At 42.7% G+C, this 14,834-nt stretch overlaps 1 protein-coding gene across 1 annotated transcript; it reads right to left on the bottom strand.

Annotated features, from left to right (window-relative positions):
• Positions 1-99: 99 nt before the first annotated feature.
• Positions 100-10,940, bottom strand: LOC125230989 (transcription initiation factor TFIID subunit 11). Its single transcript, XM_048136309.1, has 5 exons — positions 10,746-10,940; positions 10,411-10,515; positions 9,710-10,172; positions 1,561-1,745; positions 100-1,139 (listed from the first exon to the last, which is right to left on the bottom strand). The coding sequence occupies exons 1-5, from the start codon at positions 10,795-10,797 to the stop codon at positions 1,006-1,008; spliced, it is 939 nt and encodes a 312-aa protein (XP_047992266.1). The 5' UTR covers positions 10,798-10,940; the 3' UTR covers positions 100-1,005.
• Positions 10,941-14,834: the final 3,894 nt, after the last annotated feature.

Raw genomic sequence — 14,834 nt, 5'->3', positions numbered from 1 at the left:
AACCCTTAATTAGAAATAGCATGCCAATTAGGACCAATTAATTAAGTTGTGGTAGTGAAGTTCAGCAATAACTTTATCAAAGAAAACATGAACTTTACTAAGATATCATTTTTTATTATAAAATTTAACAAATTAAGCATTATTACTTATTTATTTAAGCTTATTAGTATGTACAAAAACGTTATTGCGTCATTTTACGTCTTTATGAAAAAAACAGTTAGTCTAACGATATACAAACTACAGGGTGTTACAGCAGCAACTGAAAATCTCAGGCACCCATAGGCATATGTCAAAGGTAAATTAGTAATACCAGTATCCATGTCAAGATCACACAACCGAAATGTATGAATATCTGAGGTTTTCAGTGGCTGGTGTTAAACCTTGTTTAGGTACCCAATTTAATTTTCAGAATTGAATCTCGAGAGACCATTATAACGAGCACAATCTAAATAATATGATTAAGTTTTCTTATCAGAAGAGTATAAGCAGCTCTGGTCGACGGTCCCCACTATACCTACCAAGCTACCTCTCTCATGTTGTGACTAGTGGTGTCCTTTTGTTTAACTCACAAAAACATAATTAACTGTACTTAAAAATATTATATCCCTAGTGTACATAATCATCCAGTAAACGGCCATAAAGAATGCATATTGGTCTTTGGAAAGAGACAATTAACGTCACAATCACATAAGCAAGAAAGAGACAACGCTTTACGAAGACGAAAAACCGATGTGCATTATTTATGGCCGGGCCGGTTACTGTTTTTTACTAGAGCTCTTTTGATACGTGACAGCTCTTGTACTCTCTATTTTCCATTTGGATAGTTTGCAACTTTTTCTACATAAATACTTATTGTTTATAAGGTCCTATACGGACGTCCTGCCAGCGGCACCTTGGATGGTAACTGCATACCGATTATTATTTAATTTGGCATACAGTTCCCACACAAGTTGAAGTAGGATTGTAGTCCGTCTGTATGTCTTAGGGAAAAGGTACACAATAATATTACGACTTGAACATACTTCGGTGTATCTTCCGCGAGGGAATGGCTCCGCGCATGCGTAGTCGGCGCAGCGCCTCCCGCAAGTGCTTGGGCTGCAGCGGGCCGGCTTCTCCGGACTTCTCCAATACTTCCAGGGCTAAGGAATTTAAAAATAAGAATTAGCTAAACGATTTTAGAGACTAGTCCAGGACTGAGGGAAGTGGCGTACACGAAAGGAGGCCTATGCTGAGCAGTGGGCGATAAACGGCTGAAATGATGATGATGATGATGATAAAATTGTGTTTGGTTACGCACTATGCCTAATCAAGACTATCATTTCTGATTTGTCAGATCCTGCCTTAGCTGCATTGTGATGTACTAATTAAAAATCGGGCAATACAAAAACTGACAAATTAAAGTAGGCACGAATTGTTCAGAAGATTCTCTTGCCTGATTTGCAGGTGTGCATAGAAAAAGTAAAACAATAATTTATTTGGCAAAAAATATAAGTGTTCGAAAAAATCGTGAGTTCATTGAAAAGGGTGCTGACAAAAGAATATTTGGATGATAATACTAACCTTCTTCAACAACCTCTCCCACAAATACTTTAGCTATACCAGACATAGCAATGACAACATTCTGGCCGACTGAGCAGCCCGTGATGGTCTGCATTAAGCGCTTGACTGCAGCTTTGGGGAAGGCGGCTCTTCTGTACATCTCATACCGGTCCAGTTGCTCTTCAGTGAAGTTTGAGACTAGTACCCTGAAAGTGAACATTATTTGTAACTAAGTTAAAATTAGCAAAAATATAAATTCAAGGCATAAAAGACAAAAAATACTAATTAACATACTACTCTATTAACACTAAACTCTAAAACTTGTCTCGGGAACTCTCAGGTGCAAAAGGTATCCATCGCACTTGATGCATTCCCAGTTAAAATAGATGTTTAGCTGGCTTTGACCTGCACAGCTTGCAAAGTCTATTTGAACTATTTTTTTCTGTTTTTTGAAGATTTATACCAGCTACCATAGAAATCTTTTTGATCTTCTTTTTTTTTTCAGGGTGTCCACTTTCTAGAAAGTCAGGGAAAGTCAGGGAAAAGTCAGGGAAGCTCATAGTGGTCATGGAAAGTCAGGGAAAGTCAGGGAAATTATTTGGAGGTCAGGGAAAAATTTGGCACCAAGAAAAAAATTAAAAAGTATTGAAATAATAATATGATTTCTTGGGTTGACCACATCCATGACAGCAAAGATGGACTTTTTATGACAAGTATAGTAGCCTCCATCCCAGTGATTGCTAATGAGGGATATCTTCATGCTCTAGCTGACCTTAATTTATCCGGCCCAAAATTGTAATTGCGGAAAATCCAGGTTTTTCTATTTACATTGCATGCCCCACCCTCATATTCCAAAATGGCGAGGGGGTCAGGAATAAATTCAGTTATTGTGGTTCTTATTAACTGGAAAGTTGCACCACAATGTTACCATGTAGTGTAGGTACAACATTCATAAGGTATTATGTGCTTTTGCCAGGGCCACTTGAAAACGATAAAGACAAACTTAAAGGCATGTATTGGAAAAACACCTAAATGGGCATCCCGACACTGACAACAGAGAAAAAATTTCGCGCTCGCTTCGCTCGCGTTTACTATTTCTACGTGATAGTTAGTATATTTTAGTTACTTACTCAATACTTCGCGCTCACTACGCTCGAAATCTTGTTTTCATTTCAAGCCTGCTTTCCTGTCTCTGCTCTGATAGACTAGGTACTCCATTTTGTTTGTACATAATATAAAAATTTTACCTTCCAATAAAATTATTATTATTTTGCCTGGTATATCCGAGGTCTTTATAGAGAGAGTACGTCGTAGACGTCGCATCGGACCGATAGATGGCGCCATCGTTCGTTGTAAGTCGCTCCGGCGTCACACCGCCGCGATGTTGGTAGTCCCGTTTTCCCCACCTGCAACATAAGGCTCCTCGCGCCCCGACCCGCCACCAGCCACCCTCATTGTTGAGGAGAAGTGCCGATGGTATATTAAGCCTACCAGGAAGGCATCACTCAGACCTCGGATATACCAGGCAAAATAATAATAATTTTATTGGAAGGTAAAATTTTTATATTATTTGTGCCGTTTGTATATCCGAGGTCTTTATAGAGACCTGTTTATTATCTCCTGGTGGCGAGTCAGCTGGCGCGCGAGCCTTTGGTAGCCCTATTGGCATAGCATAGAAGAATAAGTGAATCAGTTGTTGAACCGATTTGACAGATGTATCAGTCGAAATCGCCTTCGATCCGCGAATATCTCGGTGCCAGAAACGCCTAAAGAGATTTTCGTGATGACGTTTAGCTTTAGTCAGCGAATAGTTAGAGAAATGACATTATACATCGCAGATCAAAACCAAAAAAGATGTAGGCGAGGCTGACTTGAACAAGATACAAAAACTTTAGATACACTATTATTATTAACAGAGACGTTATTTTATCAGGTTATAAACCCAATTTCAGACACAAAGTGTGGAAATTAACTGTAAAAGTAGTGTAACTATCTGTACTGTAGCAGGGTAACGTAATTGATACTGCTTTTGTCAACCCTTCGTAAAAATTATCAAAATTTCAATATTAGCTTTGATATGACTATTTAAAGTCCAACGTCTTACGTCCATATCAAACACAGAAAAAGGTCATCACTCACGCGCCCAAGGGCTATTTGTTACAATATTGGTATTTTCGATCAGACTATTTCGCGTCAAGCGAGCGCGGTTGCAAGCGAGACTCCTGAACTCTGAACTCTTTTTAGTGAGGGCATTTGAGGATACTGATCGCTCGGTAAAACTAGCCTAGAAGATGAAAGTTACGAGCGCTGTCGATTGCTACTACACTGGACGGAGGTATCAGTCGATTTCTTCAAGTCAGTCATTGACACTTAGGGTAATCCATTACCTAATCCAAAACCCGATGCGACGGATTTCTACTTCGTGCAATGAAGGTCGACAGCGTAGACTGAGAGGTGACGTCCGTGTCGCATCGCTGGTGGTTGCTGAACACGTCGTGATAGCAGGTCAAGGGGTGAATTAAAACACCGCCACACATGCGCGCTTTGAGAGCGTAGGCGGAGCGCAATAATGGCGGTGCACCGCACAAACGCTGGCGTTGCGCCCAGTGGGCGCTAGCGGGAACTAACGAGCGCGGATTGCGAGCGCAACGCGCGCGGGACGCGAGCGGAATGCGCGCGCATTTAGCGCGCTGATAGCGTAGCGTTAGCGAAGCGGAATGCGCTTTATGTGTGGCGGAGGCTTAATACGTACCGTTGTACGGCGTAATGCAGGGCTCTCGCAGACGAAGAGGTACGATGACGGGCGAAGCAGAAGAAGGCGAGGTCATCGAAGATCACTTGGCTCCCAGGGGGTGCATACTGACCTCGTACGACAGTCTGTTGGAGTCAGCAGTTACTGTCGTAGTTACTCGTAACAGAAGAGATGTAGTCCTGCCATCGTACAGCATAACATAACATACAACCGAACTGTGCATAGCATATAGTGCTATGCGAACCTTAATCCGGCTGCATGTCACTTCAGTCGCCAGCGCCACCGCCTGTTGAAGATTTTTTCCATCAGAAGAGCTTTACTTCGTACAATGTTACGATTATTGAAGGTCTTATCGGGCTGCAGATGCAAGCAAAACAGGAGCGATTGGCCTACAGCTATCGGCAGCTGTACGAGGTAATGCTGGAAACTGCAGCGGTGCAACCTTCCTCTGTAGACTACGAAAGTTGTGAAATTGATGAAATCAGGGTCTACGATCGAATCAAGCACTATTAATTCAGTATAGTCGAGCCAGATGATAACTACTGAAGTCCTCCTGAGTTCCTGGCCCCATTCGCTTTGAGCTGGAATCTCAAGTTCACTAAGGCGAAGCGGGTTTATTTTTCCCAATTTGTTTATTAGAGGCTCGGCGAATAAGCTCATCTCTCGAATGGACAGGGGGCGCCACAAGCCTCCGGGAAATCCTCGTGTACTTGGAACCCCCGCAGCCAGATTACCGATCGGTTTTGGTGTCCGCCCGGTAAACAGACGCACGCTCAGGACGCAGGACGCTGGCTCGAATTCAGATCTAAACATTCTGAAAGAGATCTTTTTTTTTAATTCCGCAAACCTTTACGATGTCTTTGACCTACACAATGAGCGATGTACAGGAATCACAGGGTCGTCTCGCGAGGCGCCTCTCCGATTAGATAGCTCGCGAACATCGTCAGGACACCCTCGCAGCAGTGCGGCTCCTCGTCCGGTTATTGACGTCTTACCTCGTTCAACTATGGGTGGCCAAGCCACGTTAGGACGTAGCATCTTTAGAATTTATCTGTTCTCACTTCGGCGACGGAGGAGTCCTTGGTCAAAATAGACTGGAAAGAGAAGAGTGGATACCATAGTGTACGGGATGTCAGCTGATAGCGGCGCCCAGCGTCACATTGGAGGGTAGTATCAGCCTGGTCACGGTCAGCAACAGAGTCTGCAACGATACCGTAGCAGACGGGGCCTGGATAGTCGTGGTCGTGGCACCATTGTAGCGGAAGGCAGTGTGCGCGGTGAGCGTGACATCTTAGGCGCGACGGCAGCCGCCGACGTCGGCGTGGCGGCCAGCGACACCAAGGGAGCACATCAGCAATCTTACCAGCTTGTTACTGCAGCAGACGGTGTTACGTTCGGCGGTGAGATTGAGACGACCGTCATCAGCTCGAAAGGCGTCTTCGATGACCCTGTCGCGTCACGCAGTATCGTGCTCGGTGGCCCTCTCGAGGTCGCCGCCGTCAGCGCGGGAGGCACCGGCGCCAGCGTGGCAGTCAGCTACATCGGTGAACAGCATCGACAGAGTTCGCGGCGTCGTCACGGCAAACGCGGCAGGAAAATTAGCGACGCCTTCGCGGCAGCCGCAGTATTGCGCTCGGTGGCGCGATGAAGGTCGCCGCGTCTGCAATCTTACCTCGTGCGATCGAGGCGACATCAAGGCGCCAGCATCAGCGTGGCGGCCGACGATACCAGTGGAAAACATCAAGTAGCTTGCGGCGTTGTCACGGCAGACGCAGCAGAAGGATTGCGACGCCTGTGCAGCGGTTAACAGTATTACGCTCCGCATCAACACTGAGGCGCCAGCATAAGCGTGGCGGCCAGCAATACTGGTGGACAGCTTCGGCAGGCTCGCGGCGTAGTCACGGCAGATGAACGCTCTACATCACCATCGAGGCGCCAGAATAAGCGTGGCGGCCAGCGATACTGGTGGACAGCTACAGCAGGATCGCGGCGTTGTCACGGCAGATGAGCTCGCTGCATCACCATCGAGGCGCCAGCATAAGCGTGGCGGCCAGCGATACTGGTGGACAGCTACAACAGGATCGCGGCGTTGTCAGGGCAGACGCACGTTCTGCATTACCATCGAGGCGCCAGCATAAGCGTGGCAGCCAGCTTCGGCGGGATCGCGGCGTTGTCACGGCAGACGAACGCTCTGCATCACCATCGAGGCGCCAGCATAAGCGTGGCGGCCAGCGATACTGGTGGACAGCTTCAGCGGGATCGCGGCGATCACCATCGAGGCGCCAGCATAAGCGTGGCGGCCAGCGATACTGGTGGACAGCTTCAGCGGGATCGCGGCGTTGTCACGGCAGACGAACGCTCTGCATCACCATCGAGGCGCCAGCATAAGCGTGGCGGCCAGCGATACTGGTGGACAGCTTCAGCAGGATCGCGGCGTTGTCACGGCAGACGAACGCTCTGCATCACCATCGAGGCGCCAGCATAAGCGTGGCGGCCAGCGATACTAGTGGACAGCTTCAGCAGGATCGCGGCGTTGTCACGGCAGACGCACGCTCTGCATCACCATCGAGGCGCCAGCATAAGCGTGGCGGCCAGCGATACTGGTGGACAGCTTCAGCAGGATCGCGGCGTTGTCACGGCAGACGAACGCTCTGCATCACCATCGAGGCGCCAGCGTAAGCGTGGCGGCCAGTGATTTTGGTGGACAGCTTCAGCAGGCTCGCGGCGTAGGTGGCCGCGCTGGTAGCCTGCGTATTGACGACTGATCACTAACGGCGCAGCGCTCGCGTCGGGCAGATATACTTACAGCGTCGCACGCGACGCCTATGCGGCGGCCACAACGTTGTTCAGCGGCACCGCAGAGGTCGTTAACGAGGAAGCAACTTCTACGCAACTTCGGCGGCGCCGACGTGGCGGACAACACTAAGTAAGTGGCGCTATCGCAGCGCTACAGTAAGTTTCGGCGCCGACACGTGTCCGCCGTCCTCCGCACCGAATCGGAAACCGAACATGTTCTTTCTAAAATAATATGAAGCTGCTCACCCATTCGTCGGAGAAATTCAAACCTCCTTGGAGCGCGGTATTCCTTTACCGCGCCCTCCGCCGCCGCAGCCCGCAGGTCGCGCAGCCCGCGGTCGCGAAGCACGTGGTCCCCGGAGCACGTGGTCCCCGGCGGAGCAACTTACCTACGTTACCGCTTATATTCTCGCGCGAAACTTTTAATACGCGGATAACACTTCCTACTTTAGTCTCGGAAATGCGAATTTTAAAAAGAAAACTGATTAACGGTAACGATTTTTGCAGCATGGAACTTTCTTACAAAAAAAGTGGGTAGAATCATAAAGCACCGCTCGTTCATTTCTATCGTGAGAACCCCGAAAGACGAATAATGATCGCTAGCGAGGCATAATATATCTCATTATTCAAGACGAACGAGCGTAAATTAAAAGGGAAGAAAGAATTGACGGATGAAATTAAAAAAAATTTCATAATTCCGAAATGTTATAAGCCACTTTTTAAATAAAAACACGAATAACTCTGGTTTGACCAGAAGTAACAAGGAAATAGAAACTAAAAGATTAATTTCGAGACACCATGCTGGAAAAATGTTCGAACGGAATACGCGACAACCGGTCACTTCGGCGTTCGACGAAACAATGAGGGTGGCTGGTGGCGGGTCGGGGCGCGAGGAGCCTTATGTTGCAGGTGGGGAAAACGGGACTACCAACATCGCGGCGGTGTGACGCCGGAGCGACTTACAACGAACGATGGCGCCATCTATCGGTCCGATGCGACGTCTACGACGTACTCTCTCTATAAAGACCTCGGATATACAAACGGCACAAATAATAACTACTACCAGTCCCAGGGACGTATAAAAAACCGGCCAAGTGCGAGTCGGACTCGCGCACCGAGGGTTCCGTACAAACCTAAGGTTTTCGGAATTTTTCCTTTATGTGTGCTATAAAACGTTGCTTCATGCCAAATTTCAAGATTCTAGGTCGACTGGAAGTACCCTTTAGGTTTTGATTCCCTTGCGAGTACTTGCGAGTTTCAAAATATGCAGCTTAAATTGCTGTTTCTTTTGATTGCGTTGACATAGAAGTTTGATTTTGTTACAGCTTAAAGGTATTATAGACCTGAGTATTTGGTATGAATTTCAATTTAATACCTCTACGCGTTTATGAGGAAATGGGTAGTAAGGTTAAAATTATTAAAAAAAAAATATATTATGTGATGTAACTAAAAATTTATGGTTTTCGTAATTTTTCCTTTATCTATGCTATAAGACGTTGCTTCGTACCAAATTTCAAGATTCTGAGTTCACGGGAAGCACCCTGTAGGTTTTGATTCCCTTGCAAGTGTCGAAAATTTGCGGCATAAACGGCTGTATCTTTTCTTTTGATTGCGTTGGCTTAGAAGTTTGATTTTTTCACAGCTTCAAGGGACAGTAGACCTGAGTAATTGATATAAATTTCAGCTTCATACCTCCACGCGTTCCTGAGAAAAAGGGTCTTGACAGACGGACGGACGGACGGACGGACAGACGGACAACAAAGTGATCCTATAAGTGTTCCGTTTTTTCCTTTTGAGGTACGGAACCCTAAAAAGGGGAAAAATTTTCGCGCTCGCTGCGCTCGTGATATTTTTTTCCAGCGTAGTACGTCCAAGGACGCCGAAACTCAAACTTGCTCTACCCTGATGTCCCTGTTAGAGTGCACAGACCGGCACTGGTACAGCCAAAAGTAAATGGCTATAACTACCAACTATAGATTTCGTTAATGTTAGTTTTATAAAACCAGAAATTAAAGTGTAATAACTAACATAAAGGTAAATAACCGTAGGTACAAAAGTAATTTTAATAGTTCGTACTTTAGAAAACAAACATATTCCAGAAAAAAATTGACTTTGACAGACGGACAGACAGACGCACGAGTGATCCTATAAGGGTTTCGTTTTTCCTTTTTGAGGTACAAAACCCTAAAAAAACTCCTTTTTTTCAAGTTTTTTTTTTCAAGACAAAAAAAAACGTTTTTCTGCGACCCTGAGAAAAAATTGTAAAAATGTCATCAAATAATGAAAATTTGGTCAGGGAAATTTTATTTAATGGTCATGGAAAGTCAGGGAAAAGTCAGGGAATTTTTTTTGGGTTTAGTAGTGGACACCCTGTTTTTTAATCTTTATTATTACAAAAAGAAGGGGTTTTGTCACTCAGTGACTGAATTGATCTTCTTCAAAAAGATTTCTATGGTATGGAATTTTAGGTAAAAAACCAAGGTTAAGTGAATAACTCTTCAAAAATACAAAAATATTGCATTTAGTTCTATTTACATTATTCAAAAGTTTTCCAGACCTGATTAACTTAATAGAAGGTAATGAACAGGCTAAAAAATAAAACTAATTTATTGTGCCACTTACTGCATTTTTTCTCTTTCTTCCTCTTCTAACTCCTTCTTACTTTTCTTCTCCCTTTCTCGCTCACTCATGAGCATGTCCTCAGCAGTTTGTGAGTCATAATTTCCTTCACTCTGCTGGAACTCATTCATATCTGGCATCACTATGCTATCTTTTAACTCGTCTTGTTCACTTGTCTCATTCCTAGCTTCATTTGTTTCCAATGAGGTATTATCAAGTGTTTGATTTTCATTGTCAAACTTATATTCTGACATGTATGAATCATAGTTCCCAGCGGGGTCTGTTATACTGTCATCAATTTGTGAGTTTATAAAGGTTTCCGAGTTGTCCAGGTAGATGTTGCCCAGTTCATCAGCTTTGTGGATGGTTTCCACATTTTGTGAGTTGTCAGAATATGTTTCAACTATTTCATTGTCTGGTTTATTTGTGCTTTGTATGTTCTCTTCATAATTCACCAATGTTGTATCTGTAATAGGAATGATCTATATAACTATCTGTTGTATTCATTTATATTTTTATGTACAATAAAATTACTGAACTATATTTTTTAACTACTGTTAAGTTTATTCTGGTGAAGAACATATGTACAAGAAGAATTGAAATGATGTCTCAACTAGGGTCCACATAAGCCTGCAAATTGTGTAAATTTCAAAAACTCTTAAGTATAATTGTGAAAATACTAAAAAATGAGTTCTCAGTCTTACATTCAGGTTCATCTTTGAGCAGCTTCTCCTCAATTTCTAGAGATATTTCTTGAGAATTTTCTTCATCGGTGTCACTGTGCTCCAGCTCTCGAGCTAGCTCATCCTCTATAACAATCAAAGTATGTAGTTAAGAAATAATAATAAGTAGTAAAGTACCTTTCATGCATTAGATATCTACAACAAAATTGTTTATGTAATCTGTATGTATGCAGAACTCAGTAACAGGATTGTGCATTTATTTATATGTATTTCACAAGCCCTAACTGCGTTTTTTATCAACAAAATAAACCTTTATAAACAAGTGTTAAATGTGACGAGAATTTTCAAGGTTTTACCTCTCAACCTATCAGCGTCCGATAGTGAATCACCACTAGGATTGTCTGCCATGATGAATATTCGATTTAAATCAGTATATTTCTAGTGGAACCTAGATTTTTTAGTAAATTTCGTAATTGAAAATAAACCCCAGAACCAAGAGAGCAGTACGAGCAATACAAAAAAAAATACTTCGCTGATCTCTGACAGTGACATCCATCAACTCCCAGTTTGACAGCTGACGTAACTGAAGTGTATTTTACTGTTAAAAGAGTGATCTGCAAAAAACTCTAGAAATTCTTGATGCAACTCAAGCTTTTTTCTATAATGTGTGGCCTTGGTGTGGCCTATCCACGCCTATGATATTAAATCAAATGAATTTCAGACATACGTGCTACACGTTATGGCCGCTGTATACATATGGCCAACGGTTCCACCAACCCTTTGTGAAACCCCTTGGCCAAGATAAGAGCCGCTGTTTACACATTGGCGAACCAATCATTTGGCATTGGCTCTTCATGAAAGATGGACGTGGAATGGAAAAGGCTAGGAAATTCTAGGTCTTTTACGTTGTCAGCAAAATTTGATTAAAAAATAATAGCCCCGTAGTAAAATTAAATTATTTGATATATTAACAATTTTTTGAATATTCTGATAAGAACATTTATCTTTTTTTAGGAAATACATTAAACATTTGCAAGGTTATTTTATTTCCTAAAATCTACACTATTATTGGCATAGATAATAGATAAACTTATTATTTTCGTAAATATTTCACTACTGTCCTCTCTGACGGCTGACGACCAACTGAATGAAGCGCCAACGTGTAAACGCAGTTGGCCATTGGCGCCAAGATCCTTTGATGTGTGGACAAAAAACCGACACCAATCGGTTGGCCGGCAAGCGCAAGCGCCAACTGCCAACTTACGACCAAGTAGCCCTCTACACGCTTGGCCAAGGGGGTTGGTGAAACCGTTGGCCATATGTGTACAGGGGCCATAAGGAAATATTTGCAACATTTTTAAGTGTAAGTAGTCCGAAAAACAAGAATCCGAGTCAATATAAAAAAAAATTGTTTGTCTGTAAAGTCGGTTTACGGACGGTAGTTTAACGTGATAACGTCAAACATTACAGTAGTATAGACAGGGGCGGTCAGAGTATAGCAAAAGGGGCCCGATTCTGGGACTTTTTTCACGTTTTTTTATTTATAATAGTTCTTACGTTAAGTTAATAAGTTTAAGTTTGTTTTGTTTGTTATCTTACTTTGTTTGTTATTCTTTCCTTTAAACTGTATAATGTAATGTTTTGTATACTTAGTATTAAGATGTGGCAATAAAGATTATTTTATTTATTTATTTTATTTTTATTTATTTATTAAAAATACACAAAAGTTAACAGTATTTCACCAAAGCACTTATGTGGTAATATAATTATGTACATGTTAAATTGACATAAATAAAAGCAAACACACTTAAAAGTTAAACTATGGTTATTACATTAATAACCTAAGGAGTGTAGAGTCTATGAACCTTAAGAGTTTTCTGTAAAACACACCAACACTATCAGCAAATATGTCAATATCGTCTGTCTCCAACATGATGCGGTTAAGAGCAGCTCGGGCTCGAGCGGTGCGCCGGCCGCCGCGAACAGGCGCCGCCGCCGCCGCGCCGGCACCGCGCCCGGCATGCCAACCACCACATTCGCTCTTGGCACTTGCAGCCCCATTCTCTCAAGCACGGATGCGTCATCTACTCTATGGTGAAACAGTTGGCGGTAATGCATAATATGCAGCAGTTTCCGTCTGGTTTCTAGAGTTTGAAGACCAACCATTCCTGTTACGAATAGAGATGGATACATACATGGGTAATATCCGTACAGTCGTTTGTAAATGTGCCTACAGAACTTCCTCTGCACTCTTTCTAGCATAGTGTTTTGTTCTTATTAGAAAGAATGCATTAAAATAAGCATCTTTTATAAATTAAAGTTTTTTTTTAAAACCTACTAATTTAGGAGTTAGAGTGGTGCAAAGTTGCAAAATTTTCCCGTAGCATTACTAAGGCGCCAGAGACAGAAAGCGATATCGACGGAGCCCCGCTTATTACAGAAACTGCACAGAATAGGAGCCTTCGTCCGTTTGAAGATACCTAACGAACCTAACCTATACCTATATAAAAGTCGTCATTTTGTATCCTAGACCGTTTGCGAGACACGCGTCAATTTTATTAAAGTGCTAGTGCCATTTACTAATCTTAGAACCCTAATATCTCAGTAAATATTAATGGAGAAGAAAAAGTTTATATAACAAAACATCCTTATTTAAATTGGTTATATTGGTAAAAAAAATCTCTGGCGCCTTAGTAAATACTATGGGAAAATTCGCAACTTCGTACTGCTCTAACTTCTAAATAAGTAGGTTTTTCAAACAACTTCATTCTATAAAAGATGCTTATTTTAATGCAATCTTTCATGTTTTTAAATTACAAACACTCAAAAATAATAAACACGGGCGGGCCATCTGTCGCAGCTGTGGTGCTTTACTCAGGCCACACGCTACAACCATACCGACTTTTGTGTCAAAGTGACAGTCAGCAATGTCAGATTCCACATTGGTCATTAATTTTGGAATCAGCACCCCCTAAAACCTATTTTACGACACCCATGATGCCTTTTGTGTCAAAGTGACAGTCAGCAATGTCAGATTCCACATTGTTCATTAATTTTGGAATCAGCACCCTCTAAAACCCATTTTACGATACCCGTGACGACTTTTGTGTCAAAGTGACAGTCAGCAATGTCAGATTCCAAATTGGTTATTCATTTTGGAATCAGCACCCCCTAAAACCTATTTTACGACACCCATGACGACTTTTGTGTCAAAGTGACAGTCAGCAATGTCAGATTCCACATTGTTCATTAATTTTGGAATCAGCACTCCCTAAAACCTATTTTACGACACCCATGACGACTTTTGTGTCAAAGTGACAGTCAGCAATGTCAGATTCCACATTGGTCATTAATTTTGTAATCAGCACCCCCTAAAACCTATTTTACGACACCCATGACGACTTTTGTGTCAAAGTGACAGTCAGCAATGTCAGATTCCACATTGTTCATTAATTTTGGAATCAGCACTCCCTAAAACCTATTTTACGACACCCATGACGACTTTTGTGTCAAAGTGACAGTCAGCAATGTCAGATTCCACATTGGTCATTCATTTTGGAATCAGCACCCCCTAAAACCTATTTTACGATACCCATGACGACTTTTGTGTCAAAGTGACAGTCAGCAATGTCAGATTCCAAATTGGTCATTAATTTTGGAATCAGCACCCCCTAAAACCTATTTTACGACACCCATGACGACTTTTGTGTCAAAGTGACAGTCAGCAATGTCAGATTCCACATTGTTCATTAATTTTGGAATCAGAACTCCCTAAAACCTATTTTACGACACCCATGACGACTTTTGTGTCAAAGTGACAGTCAGCAATGTCAGATTCCACATTGGTCATTCATTTTGGAATCAGCACCCCCTAAAACCTATTTTACGACACCCATGACGACTTTTGTGTCAAAGTGACAGTCAGCAATGTCAGATTCCAAATTGGTCATTAATTTTGGAATCAGCACCCCTAAAACCTATTTTACGACACCCATGATGACTTTTGTGTCAAAGTGACAGTCAGCAATCTGAGGTACTACATATTTGTAATCTGAAAGTAATCAAGTCAATAATTTCAGTTATTTTAAATCGACTATGATTCCGAATTATTGGTAATAGTAATTATTGTATAGATGATTAGTGATTCCTTTATATGTAATGGTAATTTACCGTTTCACTTGATTACATTACAAGTAATCTGACACCCAGTAGTGGATTACAAAGTAAAATCAAGTAATCGTGTAATCCGGAATCGATTACGATTTGCCCATCTCTGCGGCGCTGCTGCAAGTTTTGAGACAGAAGTATATGCTAGAAAGAGATGCAGATATTTGCCACTCACTCTTACCTATAGTTGCGTCTCAAAACTTGCAGCAATAACTTGCTTAACGAGAACAACACACGGGCGCGCCATCTGTCCCAGCTATGGTGCTTTACTCAGGCCA

Source organism: Leguminivora glycinivorella, chromosome 11, assembly GCF_023078275.1.
Source record: "Leguminivora glycinivorella isolate SPB_JAAS2020 chromosome 11, LegGlyc_1.1, whole genome shotgun sequence".
In the NCBI taxonomy this organism is placed as follows: Eukaryota; Metazoa; Arthropoda; class Insecta; order Lepidoptera; family Tortricidae; genus Leguminivora; species Leguminivora glycinivorella.
Note: the sequence above shows the minus strand (reverse complement) of the source record. Positions and strands in the feature narration are given on the sequence as shown.